Here is a 16501-nt window from a genome sequence, read left to right as displayed (position 1 = left end):
AAACTAAACCGATGAATAGTTTGCTAAAGACTCAGATGTCACCAGTGCTGTGCCACCGATCCCAGACGAGGGGGAGGGGAAAGCTTTCCCTGTTGAATTTCTGCCACAACTCATTCACCAATGTACACTGGATCCAAACGGGAGGGGGAGGAGGGGGGGAGAATGTAGCCCGAATTTGATAAAAATAAGGAGCAGGAAACCAGATCACACCCACTAAATCAGTGTATTTCAACCTTGGCTCTTTCAAGACATGTGAGGTTGGCTGAGGGATTCTGGGAGTTGAAGTCCACCCGTCTTCAAGTTACTAAGATTGAGAAACACCACCACTTGATAACATACCTAGAAAGAGGGACTAATATATCCAGGATGGGCTGCAAAGGATGAATGCAAAGAATCTTCTCCAAAAATAATTTTGCATTGATATATTTGAGAATGCTAGTAAAGCACACGGTCTTCAGCCTATATGAGGATGTAAATTGAGACCCAACTGGAAACCAGCCTCTTGTTGCGGGTGAAGAAGGAGAGTGCAAAACTTGGGTTGAAACTTAACATTAAGAAAACCAAGATCATGGCATCTGGCCCTCTCAATTCTTGGCAAATAGATGGGGAAGAAATGGAGGTAGTGACAGATTTTATTTTCCTGGGCTCCAAGATCACTGCAGATGGGGACTGTAGCCAAGAAATTAAAAGACGCTTGCTCCTGGGGAGGAAAGCCATGGCAAATCTAGACAGCACACTAAAAAGCAGAGACATCACCCTGTCAACAAAAGTGCGTATAGTCAAGGCTATGGTCTTCCCAGTTGCAATGTATGGCAGTGAAAGTTGGACCATAAGAAAGGCTGAGCGCCAAAGAATTGAGGCCTTTGAACTCTGGTGCTGGAGAAGACTCCTGCGAGTCCCTTGGACTGCAAGGCGATCAAACCGGTCAGTCCTAGAGGAGATCCACCCTGACTGCTCTTTAGAAGGCCAGATCCTGAAGCTAAAACTCAAATACTTTGGCCACCTAATGAGAAGGAAGGACTCACTGGAGAAGAGCCTAATGCTGGGAAAGATCGAGGGCAATAGAAGAAGGGGACGACAGAGAATGAGGTGGCTGGATGGAGTCACTGAAGCAGTAGGTGTGAGCTTAAATGGACTCCAGAAGATGGTAGAAGACAGGAAGGCCTGGAGGAATGTTGTCCATAGGGTCGCGATGGGTCGGACACGACTTCGCAGCTAACAACAACAACCAAATATCTCTTCAGGAATGATGGTAATGGGTAGAAATGAAGGTGCAGGATTAGGAGAAAGGAGACCCAGGTTCTAGATCACTTGTGGAGAGCTGCACCCAATGGACATCCCTCACCCAAGAGATGTAGCTAGATGTGGAGATGAGACCTTCTCTCTGGGTTGAGATGTGGAGATGTGGAGTTGAGACATCTCCTTGGGGACATCAAATCAACATTAAATTGGATGCTGCTCAGTTCAAAGGTGAAATGTTGTATCAAGAGACCTCAAGGAAAGTTCATGGACCATTCCAGCTGACCATCATACTAGGCCAAGCGTCTGCAACCCTCCTGTTGAGAAGATAGAGGTGGACCATCTGAAATGAAGATGGACACTCAGAGCTCCAATGTAGCACCCAACCAGATCGAGTCAACACATGGTCCAAGAAAGTATGGAGAAGTTGCACCAGACATTATCTTCATTGGAAGGTAAACTTTTATTTGGAAGTTGTGCTTGAAACTGGCTGTGGAGAGGAGAGCATCAAGCTTAGGCTCTTTTGACAAACTGGTATCTCGAGGGAAAAGAAAAGGCAGAGAGAGAGAGAGAGAGAGAGAGAGAGAGGCAAAAAGAGAGGGAGGAGGCAGAAACATATTAGAGAAAGTGAATTCTTCAGGAGTGTTAGTTGAAGCCAAGATTCTCAGTCATCCAAGTCATAGTTGCTCCAGGCGTTCTCCTTGCTAGATCTTCAGAGTAGCAGGAGTGCCAAAGTTGCTGCCATTGCATACCAGACGGCTTTTGTGACCTGTAAATTGAAGAGATAGACTAGGATCAGGAAAGATCTTCTTTGATTCGAGGAAAAAACATATTACATAATCCCGGAAAAAGGACTGAATTTCCTACAGTTTGATCAAGTTTCCCCAACCTAGAACATATCATCATTTATCATCCTCATCGTTTTAGCCATTGTCTATCCACTGCAGGATGAAGGCGTCTTCCGCATATACCTTGGCCAACGGATCTCTGTGGAAAGTGATACAATAAAGGTCTGGAGCCAAGCATGAGAACAGGCCAAGGTGAGGAAGGAAGGAAGGAAGGAAGGAAGGAAGGAAGGAAGGAAGGAAGGAAGGAAGGAAGGAAGGAAGGAAGGAATAGTACAATAACAGTTGGAAGGGGCCTTTGAAGTCTTCTAATGCAACCACCCCACTTGAGTAGGAGACCTTATACCATCCTGGATAAAGGGTTGTCCAATCTCTTCCTGAACACCTCCAGTGATGGAGCTTCCACAATCTCTGGAGGCAACTTGTTCCATTGATTGTTCTCACCCTCAGGAAATTTCTCCTTAATTCCAGGTTGGATCTCTCTTTACTGATCTTCCACCTGTTACTAATTGTCCTGACCTGTTCAGGTGGAGAATAAGTTAATCCCCTCCCCCAATGGGCGTGGGGGCTAGTTGGGGACTGCATTTCCCAGAATTCCCTGGATCCCAGAGCCAATGCAATTCTGGGAGTTCTAGTTCCAACACAACCGTAGAGCGCCAAGTGAGGTGAGCCTTGTCATCCCTCAGGAGAAAGCAGCAGTGCTGGTTAATGCTCTTTGGACAATCCTCTGGAGACTGAGATTGCAAGAAATTTGTCTAAATGTCCCAAAACTGCACTCACCTGATCACAGCGGGATTCACCGTAGCGCAGGCTGTTGGCGAAATGCTCACAATTCCGGCTGGTGATTTTATATTCCACTATTTTGCCCTCCAGCTTCCTAGCCATAGAGACAATCTGATCTTGGGTCCGGACATTGTAGGTGGAGTCATGCTTGTTGCTAACACAGTAGCGATCCTTTCCGACCACAGTGGACACTGGTTCTCTCTTCACCACTGCTCTATTGGCCCAGAGGGACTTCATGCTGGCAGCTCCAGCTCCAGCACATTCACCTTCAGAAGGAAAGGGAGTTTGTGAGAGTCGGGAAAGAGAGGAGGAGGAGGAGGAGGAGGAGGAGGAGGAGGAGGAGGAGGAGAACAATGGGGTCCTTAGTGCTCTCTCAATTTTGCTTTCTTGCAGATGTTTCATTACCTAGCTAGGTAACATCCTCAAGTTAGGAGGGGGGAGGGGTTGTGGAGAGGAGGAGGAGGAGGAGGACTCTGGGGGCCTTGGTGCTCTCTCTGTTTGGTTTTCTTGCAGATGTTTCGTTACCCGTAATCCTCAGCTCACCGCCACAACTGGGACCAGCATTTTAATTTCTAATCAGGCCGGTGGTTCACGTGGATCCCTCCTGATTTTGCAAGCTCTCTTCGCCACGATGGATAAGGGAATCATTGCCGTCCTTAAGTGAATCACACGGCCATTAAGCAAATCCAGCTTCCCCAAACTTCATCTAGCCTGTCGGAAGCTGGCTGCAAACGTCCACCACAAAAAAAACCAGGTGCTGCGGCTGTCGTAAATACAGGCTGGCTGTCAAGTGCCTAAATGATGGATCACCTGACTGTGTGGATGCCATGACGGTCCTAAGTGCTAATTTCCTGGCTTGGTTCCTGCTCTTCATGGGATTCGTAGGAACTTGGCCAGAAGCGAAGGTGAGGTCTATCCTAAACCCTTGCCCAATACTAACATTCAGTTCAGATACAAATATTCCGATGGGGTTTTGACGGTCATTTGGCTAGCCCGCCCTGGGTTCCTTACTTGGTGGAGCCAGATGGACAACCTCGCCCAAACCCACATAGACAGCCCAGTGCTGGTATCCCTTCCGGAAAATCTCAATCAGGTCCCCAGGCACCAAGTCCACCTACAAGGAAAGGAAGAGCAAGTTCCAGTGGAGAGGAAGCAGTGAGACCCATCCACCCACCCACCCTGCCAGGATCTCCACTAAACCTGCAAACAGATGCAGAACCCAAGTCTACAAGCCATCATGCATGCAACACGGCAGGAAGCTGAAAAAAAAAAAGCTGTGATGCAACCTACTGTAGAATCAAAAGCACGACAGAATAACCAGATTTGGAAGGGACCTCGGAGGTCTTCTAGTCCAACCCCTTAAGAGCATGCTAGGAGTTGCCATCCACGCCTTTTTAAAATGGACAAAGATCGTTATTGCATTTCTGGGTCTCTTTTCCACCTCTTCCAATTAAACCCCCCCACACACACACACACTTCGGTTCATTTTCTTTCCTTGCAAAAAAAAAAAAAACGATGCCGTAAAATTAGCCCGCAAAGCTGAATTGCAGAAAAAGTAATTGGATGCACCCAGTGGTGGGATTCAAATAGGTGAACAACCGGTTCTCTGCGTGGATGCCACATCCCGAAGTCGGTTCTGGGCCTGGGCAACAAAAATTTAGTTACCGGTTCTGCCGAACTGGTGCAAACCAGCTGAATCCCACCACTGCATACACCCTCCCTGAAACTCAGCAACCAACATCCTGCCTCCAGAATACATAAGAGATTAAAAAAAAAAACAAGAATCAGGGCAAAGTTTACCCTGAAAATTGCAGTCCAGAGTCCAAAGGGTTCATAAAACACACCCCAACCCCCCCCCCCCGCACATAGACTAATGCACAAAGCAATTGTAAGGTTTCCCACTTAGCCTCACAGTTGCCCCAGCATTACTCAGGAATTTAAAAAGAGCCAAAAGAAACTCTGCGAGCTGAGGTTTCAGAGAGCAAACCGCTTTTATTTTGATCAAAATAAGAGTTGGGTGACCCCCACCTCTCTTCTTCGTGGCTGGAAAGAGATCTTCCACCTTTTATACTTTTCCAGAACAAAAAGATCAGGTCTTAGTACCAGGCATAAGAAGGCACACAAAAAAAATAATTCCTAGATGATGACACATATACACAGCAAAACAGGCTCCATCCTTAACTCCTTTCCCCCCTCCCTTTCCCGGGCTCTTATCATGCAAGCAATCCTCTGTACCCAGTGCTTTTTTTGTAAAAGAAAAAGGTGCCGGAACTCACACATGTCATACAACCCACCTTGCCTACCCTACAAGGTTCCATCCAAAAAAGGTGCCGGAATTCCGTTCTGAGCGTTCTATGAGAAAAAAAGCCAAGTCTGTGCCTAAAGCATGAAACATTTGCTTTTATATAACTAATTTCCCAATATAAAGCACCTACAAAGCTGCTTGCACACAAATATATATATATATGCAGTGCTTTTTTTGTAAAAGAAAAAGGTGCCAGAACTCACACATGTCATACAACCTGTCTTGCCTACCCTACAAGGTTCCATCCAAAAAAGGTGCCGGAACTCCGTTCTGAGTGTTCTATGAGAAAAAAAGCCCTGTGTATATGTGTGTTGTACACACACACACATATATATATAAAACAAAGTATCACTACTAATATCAATATTACTAATATCGAGCTTAAGCACAATAAGCAATACTTTTTTCTTTCCGTCTCCATCTTAGCGTTCTGACCCTGTTCACTTACTTCGCCTCTCCAGGATATTTGGTTGGTCATATTTATGCCAGCTGTGTATTTTTGTTTCTTCCTTCCCGGGAATCTGGACTAAGAAAACCTCTAAGGAACGGAGAAGCTGGGAGCTTTGAAAAGGTCCCGAGCAGGATCTGTTTGGGGGGGGGAGGATCCTGCCTGAAGGCTTTCGTGGAAAGTGAAAGTAAAGCTAGCACAAATGCAGACTTGTATCAAAACAGCCCCACAATAGAAGTTTTACGTGTCACTTCCACCAGAGCGGTAACAGCCTTTAGTTCTGATTTCCCAGAAATGTCTCTCTTGACTGTCAAACTGGGGAGGGGGAGCAGGAAAACTGATTTGATGCGGTTTCTATAGCCTATCTCAGGAAACCACTCTGGGAGACTCAAAGTTCAAAAATGTATGTTACAGTTAAAATCTTTAAACCACTTAAACCAGATTAACTTCACGCTGGTCTTTGCCTTGGAGTGCGGAGGAAACAAGACTTTTTGAACTCCGGTGGAGCCAAGGAAATTCTCCTTTTTCGGGTAATTTATTTATTTATTTGTTTGTTTGTTTTTATAAACCGCCCTTCTCCCGAGGGACTCGGGGCGGTGTACAGAGTAAACAGTATTGAAAAACAATAATCAAACAAAACAAACTGGGACCCCAATTAGAGCTATCAGAGCTATCAGGCCAGGCCGGACTGCTGGAATAGGTAAGTCTTTAAGTCGCGCCGGAAGGTGCGGAGGTCGGGGGCCATCCGGATTTCAGTTGGTAAGCAGTTCCAGAGGCCTGGCGCACCCACTGAGAATGCCCTCCCCCTGGGGGCCACCAGCCGACATTCCTTGAGCGGTGGCACCCTGAGGAGGCCCTCTCTGCGGGAGCGCACAGGACGGTGGGGTGTTGACATTGGCAGAAGGTGCTCCCGTAGGTAGTCCGGACCCATGCCATGTAGGGCTTTGTATGTCATTGTTAGCACCTTGAACTTCACTCGGAAGGCAACTGGAAGCCAGTGCAGCGCACGGAGGAGAGGTGTGATATGGGAGTATCGGGAGGCTCCCAAAAGTGTCCGTGCCGCTGCACTTTGCACCAGTTGAAGCTTCCGAGTGGATCTCAATCAAGCATGCGTGCAGCTCAACTTGCGAAAGTTGAACTGCATGTGCACGCACACACAAAGCCCACCACTTGTGTATGTTGAACAGTGCACACACACACACACACACACACACACACACACACACACAGACACATGCATGTCAGTCCGCTGCTCACACGGCCTGGTGTTCCTCTCCTCCGCAAAGGCGGGGAACCACCGTCGTACAGAAAAAAAAGACAAGACACAAATTAAGCACATACACACACTTCGCACCATTTCAGTATACCAGCCTTTATTTTCGCAGTTGCAAAGTGGAATGCTTTATTTTGTGCTTTATAAATATAATTCAGCATCAACATCCTGGCCGCATTGGTCCACGGGGGAGTTTTTGACTGACAAAATTGTCAAGAGGTCTGAAAACAGCGAAGGGTGAAGGGCCGAAACAACAGGAGAGACAGCATCCATTTCCCCCCCTCCCCCCCACACACACATATACACACTGGGAAAACTTGGGTGTCTTAGACTGCAACTCCCAGAATCCTGAGCAGCCATGGCCGAAGGAATTCTGGGAATTGTTCTCAAGCACAAACATGGCTCTCCCGTTTTCCACTCAACCCTTTAAAACAAAATCTGGTCCCTGGCTTGGGTTTCACGCTGCCTTTCCTTCGTATGTATCATCTACAAAATAATCACCTGAACTAGCATATTCAAATTCTTGTGACTCCAAAAGCGCAAAACCCCAACAAAAATGTTGGCGTTTGAGAGAGATCAGAGACTTTTCTCTTCCCCAGAGAAAATAAAACTGCGCTGTGAACTTAAGAGACCTGTGTTTAGAAATGGGGCAACAATTCATTTCGTAAGTGAAAAGAGGTAGAATGCAAAAAAAAAACTCTGGTGAAAATAAAACCTGCTGCGATAGGAAAGGCCAGCAGAGGGCGCTCGTGAAATAGAAGCTGGGAAAGAACTCTGCAGATATTTTGCCTCCGCAGCTCTCTAATGGGCCAAAAGGCCAACATTCAGCAGCGAGAATAAGGCAAAACAGGTCAAAAAAAGGCACCTTGCAAGAATGCATGAAGCTATTCCACCTTCTGGAGAAGACTTACTGACCGGGTGAGGGCAGAATGACTCAAAGCTTGGAGCAGAATCATACTTTTTGGTGCCAGGCCTAGTCAAATGAGGTTTCCAAGCAGGAGAGGGAAGAGGTCCCAGAGGCACTCTGAGCTTTGGGTATGTTTGCAGCTAGGGAACGCCCAGCCCGCTACTGCGTTTTTATTAATGGTTGATTTGGTGGGCCGCAAAGGAGAAACAGTCAGAATTTAAAGAGCGTGGCTCAGAATGGGAAAACGGGCTTCCAACATGTGGGGAAGAGATTCATCCTCCCCAGCTTGGGAAAAACAGGGGGAAAAAAGGGGGGGATTTTCCATACCAGTAAAATACAGAAAGAACAGCCAATAAGGCAGCGTCACTGGCTGTGCCTCAACCCAAAGCATGTCTAGGTTTGCTGAGGGGGGCGTATAGGAAGCACATTCAAGGAACAATGCCTTGACTACGCCTGAGAAACTCCCATGATCTGCATGGCTCACCACTGACCCACGGAGATCCCAAAGAGGATCCCTTTGCGTTTCAGTGTTCCAGAGTTAGGCCAACACAAGAACCCAAGATGAACTGGACACCAAGTGGGACAGAGAGAGAGAGAGAGAGACAGGCAGCAATGCGAGAGCCGTTTTAACACACCGACACCTCCGTCTCTCTCCAATTTGAACTTCCTGAGACGTCTTTCTAAGGCAGTGCAGCTACGTAGCTGGGCGCGGGTCCTCTTGGTCGAAGCAGGAGACTGTCCCGTTCTGAAAAGGCACTAAAAATAAAATAGCTTTCCTAATTTTACGGAATGATTTGGCTCTGGGCCTCAGCAGAGCCTTTGGAAGTTTTGGCCAAACTCTTTAGCAAAAAGAAGAGCTGGCTAAGTTAGGCCCTCTGGGGCTGGTACCTGGGGAGGGGGAAGCTGTTTTATTGGGGTGAGGGGGGTGGGGAAGAAGGGGTGGGCGACTTCTTCTTCCAGGTACGGCCGAGCCACAGGCCTCGAAAACAAAAGCCAGCAGCTGAAGCGAGAGAGAGTTGTCGAGTTGGTTTCCTTTTATGTCACGGAAGGCACTAACTGGTCAGGGAAAACCCTTTTTTTTTCCAGCGGCTGTTTCGTTCCCTTGTTTAAAGTGCAGATTATTGATTTCTTGAAGGGAGGGGGGGGGTGAAATCGAAAACCAGAGGAGGGAGAAGGGGGGTGGTCCATGAAAGGAAGGTGGGCAGGAAGAAAGGCAGCAGGGGTCCCGATTCAGAAGCTCAGACTGGCTGTCTACGAAGCTCTGCGAAAGTGATTCCTGGGGCGGAAAGCCAGGCTGTGGTGATTCCACCGTCACCAGTGACATTGGGGGATCCAGGCCTCACCGCGCGGCTTGGCTCACTGTGACTTCCTGTGCGGTGCTGGGACCACGGGGTCCTCTCTGGAGGGGGGCGTGTGGGCAGGCGACCTGGAGGAGGTAAGCACAGGTGGGAAAGCGCTCAGGTAAGAGAAACCTTCACGCGCCCAAGCAGAACGCTAATAATAAATGTATTGATTTCCAGGTAAGCCTCGACTTTACGACCGCAACGGAAAACCACCCGGAATTTCCGTTGCCAAGTGAGACTTGTTCAGTGACCTTGGCCCCGTTTCACGACCTTTTCTTGACAGAACTGTTCAGCAAGTCGCCGCAGTTCTTAAGTGGGTCATACGGCCGTTAAGAGGAATTCGCCCCCATGGACTTTGCTCGACAGGTCGCAAAAGGGGGAATCACGTGACCCCGGGACACCGCCAGCGTCGTATATAGGAGCCAGCTGCCAAGCGTCATGAATTTTGACCGGGCGACCACGGGGAATGCTGCAACGGTCGTTAAGTGTGAAAAACAGCCGTTTTTTCAGTGCCTTTGGTCGTTAAGCCAACTATTCTAAGTCAAGGACTGCCTGTATATTTATTTATGACATTTATATGCCACTGATCTTGCTAAAGCCTGGCTGGCTTTAGCCACACCCGCCATTCTTCCAGCAGAACCCCATTTCCTTAACTTTCTTCCCTTCACCGTCCATCAGCACCTCTCAAAGGCCTTTTCTCCCGAGGGGGCACAGATATTGTGCGAACCCAGCAAAAGACACAACTTCTATAAAGGAATATATTGACTGTCAAATCGTCTAACAGCAACTGGTCTTGTTTGTCTTTTTTCTCTGTCAATTACCATTTTTGCATTTCCTGAACCGGGTGCCAACGGGAGATTACAGGTAGTCCTCAACGACCATCCAAAGTTAGGACGGCGCTGGAAAAAAGTAATCACCCTTGCACCTGCAAGCACGGCAGCGTCCCTGCGGCCCCACGGTCAAAATTCAAGGGCTCGGCAACTGGTGTGTATCTACAACAGAGGTGCAGGTCACACAAACGCCATTTGTGAACGTCCTGGCCGGCTTACGACAAAGCCTAGCCAAAGGGGGATGCCAGATCCACTGATTTGCTTAACAACTGCAGCCAAAAAAAAAATTGTAAAATCAGTTGCAACTCAATTAATGACTGCCTCGTTTAACGATGGACGCCCCCCTATATTATGGTCATAAGTTGAGGACCCCTGTATCCAGTGAAGAGGGTCACCATTTCCCCACCTGCAGGACTAAGCCAAATACGTACCTCACAGCGCGTATCTTCTGCAGCACAAACTCCGCTGTATTGTCAATGACAATGCCCAGTTCGCGATATTCGCCCGAATATCGGATGTAGCCCCAGGCTAGCAAGGAGAGAAGCAACAGCCCCACTATTAGGTTGCACAACTGGGCAACCACACTCAGTCCGATGTACTCGGTGACCCCGGAGCTCACGTAGAGCATCACGATGATGCCGAAGAGGATGGCCGGGGTCCGGAAAGTGTTGAAGATATTCTTGCTGTGGTTATGCTTGGACAGATCTTCGAAGAGCTCGCTCAGCTCCTGGGTCAGCTCATCCTCGTAACGTTGGCTAAACTCCCGGCCGCCCATCTTCTTGATGTGCCGGAAGTGCTCCACGGCCCGGGTGCTCAGATCCCGGTGCTTTGACTCCAGCACCTCGGGGGCAACGTAAGGCTTGTCTCCGCCACAGATCTGGAGGGAGGGAGGATCCAGCAGGTGAAGCGTCCAGGCTTGGTAAAGCAGGCTGGGAGAGCCCGTTTGGTGGGTGGTTCAAGGTACCAGGCTAGAAACTGGGAGACTGTGAATTCTAGTCAAGCCTTAGGCATGAAAGCCGGCTGGGTGACTTTGGGCCAATCACCAGGAGACGGTGAGTTCTAGACCCACCTTAGGCATGAAAACCACGTGCGTGACTTTGCCCAATCACCAGGAAACAAGAGTTCTAGTTCCAGCAGGGTGACTCTGGGCCAATCTCCACGAGACGGTGAGTCCTAGTCCCGCCTGAGGCACAAAAGCCGGCTGGGTGACTTTGGGCCAATCACCAGGAAACAAGAGTTCTAGTTCTAGCTGGGTGACTCTGGGCCAATCACCAGGAAACAGTGAGTTCTAGTCCCACCTTAGGCATGAAAGCCGGCTGGGTGATTTCAGGCCAATCACCAGGAGATGGTGAGTTCTAGTCCCACCTTAGGCATGAAAGCCAGCTGGGTGACTTCAGGCCAATCACCAGGAGACAGTGAGTTCTAGTCTCACCTTAGGCATGAAAGCCGGCTGGGTGACTTCAGGCCAATCACCAGGAGATGGTGAGTTCTAGTCCCACCTTAGGCATGAAAACCATCTAGGTGACTTCGGGCCAGGAGCTTTTTTTTGGCCCTGGGAAGAAGGAGGCAATGCGAAACCCCGACTGAAAATGTTTCTTGGCAAAAAAAAACCACCCAAAACCTGCAAGGACTTCTCAACACAGTCAGCAGGAGTCAAGAACGACTCCTGGGCAGCCCATACTGGGTTCAAACAGTGGGTAAATCCCCCCTCCAGCCCACTCACCTTTTCCATGCTGCTGTAATACAGATCTTTGGCTGAAGCGACAGCCGCCAGATTGTTGGCTTCAGCCGTGGCCTACAAAAGGGGAAAAAACAACATCAGAAGCAAATCAGTTGAGTTTCCCCACTAAATCTGCTAAGATTTAGGAAAACGGTAAAAAAAAAACAAGAAAAAAAACCCTGGCACGTTATGAGAATCTTGAAGAAATGAGGTATTAAGATGGGGGCCAGCCTCTTGGGTTGCATTCAGAGGTTTAACACTAACATTTTTCTGTACAGTTCCGTAATTTTGTTTTGCCGCTGCAGCTGGAACCAGCTCTGCAAGCTTTGGAAGCAATACAGGTGGTCCTCGACTTACGGCCGCAACTGAGCCCCTATTCTAGTCTTTATTTCTATATTCTATTCTATCCTATTCTGTTCTTTATTTCTATTCTATTCTACTCTTCATTTCTATTCTATTCTACTCTTCATTTCTATTCTGTTCTTTTTATTCTATTCTATATTTCTATTCTATTCTGCTCTTTAGAAGGCCAGATCCTGAAGCTGAAACTCAAATCCTTTGGCCACCTCATGAGAAGGAAGGACTCACTGGAGAAGAGCCTCATGCTGGGAAAGGTTGAGGGCAAGAGAAGAAGGGGACGACAGAGAAGGAGGTGGCTGGATGGAGTCACTGAAGCAGTAGGTGTGAGCTTAAAGGGACTCCAGAAGATGGTGGAGTACAGGAAGGCCTGGAGGAACGTTGTCCAGGGGGTCACAAGGGGTCGGACACGACTTTGCAGCTAACAACAACAACATTCTATTCTATTCTATATTTCTATTCTATTCTATTCTATTCTATTCTATTCTATTCTATTCTATTCTACTCTATTCTGTTCTTTATTTCTATTCTATTCTATTCCATTCCATTCCATTCCATTCTATTCTTATTTCTATTCTATTCTATTCTATTCCATTCCATTCCACTCCACTCCACTCCTATTTCTATTCTATTCTATCCCATAATTCTATTCTATCCCATTATTCTATTCTATTCTATTCTATTCTATTCTATTCTATTCTATTCTGTTCTTTATTTCTATTCTATTCTATTCTATTCTATTCCATTCCATTCCATTCTTATTTCTATTCTATTCTATTCCATTCCATTCCATTCCACTCCACTCCACTCCTATTTCTATTCTATTCTATCCCATAATTCTATTCTATCCCATTATTCTATTCTATTCTATTCTATTCTATTCTATTCTATTCTATTCTATTCTATTCTATTCTATTCTATTCTATTCTATTCTATTCTGTTCTTTATTTCTGTTCTATTCTATTCTACTCTTCATTTCTATTCTATTCTAATTTCTATTTCTATTTCTATTCTATTCTCATCCATTCTATTATTATTCTATTCCCCATTGCTCTTCCATTTTCAGGCTAAACTCACCAGCAACATGGATTTCGGGTGTGGCAGATCCTCCCCCTGATAGATCTTAATGTAGGCCTAGAGGGAAGGACATTAACAACAATTATTACACGACATACATTTTTTTAATCTATTTTTTTAGAGGCAGGCCAAACTACAGCTAGTCTTCAGCCGACGGCTATAATTGAGCTCAAAATTCCTTTTCCGAAGGGAGACGTTGGTTAAGCGAGCTTTGCCCCCTTTTATGACTTCCCTCGCCACGGTTGTTAAGTGAATCGCTGCAGCTGTTAAATTAGTAAGCCGGTTGTTAAGTGAATCTGGCTTCCCCATGGACTTTTCCCACCCCAAATTGATTGGAAGCAGATGAAAAGTTGGTTGAAAGATGGGCGGCTGTATAAATATTTTAAATAAACGAGCTGAATAAATTGGAACGCCAGACTAAACAGTTTTCTTTCTTTCTTTCTTTCTTTCTTTCTGTCTGTCTTTCTTTCTTTCTCTTTCTTTCTCTTTCTTTCTTTCTTTCTTTCTCTCTCTCTCTCTCTCTCTCTTTCTTTCTTTCTTTCTTTCCCTTCCTCTCGTTGAAAAGCAAAGAAAAAGCCCGTACTGTGATGTAACGTACCTTGAAATACTCTAACAAGCCTCGGCAGGTCACTTTTGAACCGTTGATCTCCTTTTCTAAGAGCTGACTGGGATCCAGGACGAAGGGGATCAACTGCTTCAGCTGATCCTTGAATTCGTCAGAGATGTCTGCGGGGGAAAAAGTGGACGCAAAAGATAAAAAAGAGGAAGAAGGCAAGAGTTTATAGTTTCTTTTTTTTTTATTCCCTCTCCGCAAGTGAATTTGTTTTATGGCCTTATAAAATACAAACAGACATTGTTATGGTAGGTAATGACCGTAAGGCTGTATGGGAAATCCTTTAGGAGACAGGGCAAAAATATGCCAAGGGAACGATCAGATAAGAGAGAGCGGAGCCCTCAGCTGCATAATGGGTGGAGAAAGAGGGCAAAAAAAACACCACCCTCCCTCGTTTATCGGGGTGTAAAGGAGAGGGCAGGAGACTTGCCCTTTTTCAGATTTGCAAGATTCACGTCAGCCTGGCCAGGTAGACCTGACAGCAAAGACAAAAAGAGCCTTGGTGGAGCAGTGGGCTAATGCCTCCTTAAGTAACACCAGCTACCTGCCATTAGTGCAGGTTCGAGTCCCACCAGGCTCAAGGTTGACTCAGCCTTCCATCCTTCCCAGGTAGGTAAAATGAGGACCCAGATTGTTGGGGGCAATTAAGCTGACTTTGTAATAATGCCGCTTGGGGTGTGTGTGAAAGCCCTAATAAGCAGGCATAGACATAGAATGAAGGCTACTGCTAAGCTTGTAAGCTGCCCTGAGTCTTCGGAGAAGGGTGGGATATAAATGTAATAAAAAAAAAATCAGATCAGCTAATTCTACTTCGCTACCTTGACATCTTACATCTGTTGGATGTAAGTTGGAAGGGACCTTGGAGGTCTTCTAGTCCACCCCTCTGCTAAAGCAAGAAACCGCGTTATCGTTCTGCACAAATGGCTGTCCAGCCTCTTCTTAAAAAAAACCTCCAGTGATGGAGCAACCCCAACTTCTGGTGGCAAGCTGGTTAACTGTTCTCGCTGGCAGGAAGTTTCTCCTTAGTTCTAGGTTGCTTCTTCTCTCCTTGACTAGTTTCCATCCGTTGCTTCTTGTCCTGCCTTCGAGCGCTTTGGAGAAGAGCTTGACTCCCTCTTCTTTGGGGCAGCCCCTGAGACACTGGAATACTGCTTTCATGTCACCCCTAGTCCTTCTTTTCATAAGACGAGAACAAAGGTCTCCCAAAGACTTTAAGACTTTGTGGACTTCAACTCCCAGAATTCTCAGCCAGCCGGCTGAAGTCCACAAGTCTTAAAGTTGCCAAGTTTGGAGACCACCAAACAGAAGCCAAATTTGAGAGACCCTTTTCCAAAGAGAGTTTTTCCGGCTTTTGGATCTGTAGCACAAAGCCAAGTTTTGAGAGGCAGGATCCTTTTCATATCGAGACCCAACTCCTTCGGAGATTCCAGCCCTTACCACTCAGACGGCCGTCGAAATTCGGGCTAGTGGCCACTTTGAGTCCCGGATGGGGCAGAAGGAAACAATTGACGTTGGTGAAGCAGGAATGGATGTGTTTGCGAACGTTCTGGATCTCTTCGTGCTGGTGAGATTTCACCTTGTGGGAGAAAGGAAGGAGAATTCAGAATAGGTCCACGAAACCCAGCGCCGACTAGCGCTGATGATGTTACCTAGTTTGGGTCATGAAACGTCTGCAAGAAAACGACCAAACTCAAAGAGCCTCGACAACCCCTCATTTCAGCCCTGAGATACAAAAATTCTCTTTTATTCAAACCCAACACTGTCCTTCGTATTAATAAGAGAAAAAAAAATGCCAGGATCAGCAGGTTTACAAAATCAAACCTTTCTCCATAAACTATAGTCAGCAATGTTTGGGGGAAATCCGTTCAGACTCCCGCACCATTTGAAAGAAGTCCATGCCAAAATGCAAAGCTAAATGTCTAGATTCTCAGGCATCCCGATCCGGGTTGTCCCAAGGTGCTTTTTCAGGAAGCAAGTGGACTATTTTGTTTTTCTTTGAAGACATTTTGCTATCCTCCAAGAAGCTTCTTCAACTCTAGCAGGACAGCTGGTCATTTGTGCACTTTTGGAGAGTCGTTGAGGCCACTTGGAGGTTTACCTGTGTCCTCGGGGTCACCTGAGTGGTGCAAATGGGTGTAGAGTCTTCGTAGAACTGCTGAAAGGAGTGTGTTCCACACCCATTTGCACCGGTCAGGTGACCCTGAGGACACAGGTAAACCTCCAAGTGGCCTCAATGACTCTCTAAAAGGATGCAAATGACCAGCCATCTGCAAGGAACATAAATCCTTCCAGAATCCCCCAGACAGTGTGCTTTAGGAGGGGTGGACTTCAACTCCCAGAATCCCCCAGCCAGCATGCTTTAAGAGGGATGGACTTCAACTCCCAGAATTCCCCAGCCAGCATGCTTTAAGAGAGGTGGACTTCAACTCCCAGAATTCCCCAGCCAGCATGCTTTAAGAGAGGTGGACTTCAACTCCCAGAATCCCCCAGCCAGCATGCTTTAAGAGGGATGGACTTCAACTCCCAGAATTCCCCAGCCAGGATGCTTTAAGAGGGATGGATTTCAACTCCCAGAATCCCCCAGCCAGCATGCTTTAAGAGGGGTGGACTTCAACTCCCAGAATCCCCCAGCCAGCATGCTTTAAGAGAGGTGGACTTCAACTCCCAGAATTCCCCAGCCAGCATGCTTTAAGAGAGGTGGACTTCAACTCCCAGAATCCCCCAGCCAGCATGCTTTAAGAGGGATGGACTTCAACTCCCA

The 16501-nt window shown here is 47.0% G+C and overlaps 2 protein-coding genes across 9 annotated transcripts in view; both read right to left on the bottom strand.

The window, feature by feature from the left end:
- Window positions 1-1234: 1234 nt before the first annotated feature.
- LOC310647088 (phospholipase A and acyltransferase 3-like) lies at window positions 1235-5748 on the bottom strand. Its single transcript, XM_083374055.1, has 4 exons — window positions 5621-5748; window positions 3879-3981; window positions 2865-3133; window positions 1235-2008 (listed from the first exon to the last, which is right to left on the bottom strand). The coding sequence occupies exons 1-4, from the start codon at window positions 5648-5650 to the stop codon at window positions 1952-1954; spliced, it is 459 nt and encodes a 152-aa protein (XP_083230181.1). The 5' UTR covers window positions 5651-5748; the 3' UTR covers window positions 1235-1951.
- Window positions 5749-8715: 2967 nt separating this feature from the next.
- Window positions 8716-16501, bottom strand: part of ATL3 (atlastin GTPase 3) — a 20962-nt gene continuing 13176 nt past the window's right edge. For all 8 annotated transcript variants that reach the window (XM_083374149.1, XM_083374155.1, XM_083374150.1 and 5 more), the window contains 6 exons: window positions 15178-15316; window positions 13726-13853; window positions 13128-13184; window positions 11697-11768; window positions 10405-10850; window positions 8716-9226 (listed from right to left, as the gene is read on the bottom strand). In XM_083374149.1, coding sequence (XP_083230275.1) covers window positions 9157-9226; window positions 10405-10850; window positions 11697-11768; window positions 13128-13184; window positions 13726-13853; window positions 15178-15316 — 912 coding nt within the window. In that variant the 3' untranslated portion in view covers window positions 8716-9156. The remainder of the gene's footprint in view (window positions 9227-10404; window positions 10851-11696; window positions 11769-13127; window positions 13185-13725; window positions 13854-15177; window positions 15317-16501) is intronic.

This window comes from Vipera ursinii, assembly GCF_947247035.1.
Source record: "Vipera ursinii genome assembly, chromosome: 15".
Lineage (NCBI taxonomy): Eukaryota > Metazoa > Chordata > Lepidosauria > Squamata > Viperidae > Vipera > Vipera ursinii.
Note: the sequence above shows the minus strand (reverse complement) of the source record. Positions and strands in the feature narration are given on the sequence as shown.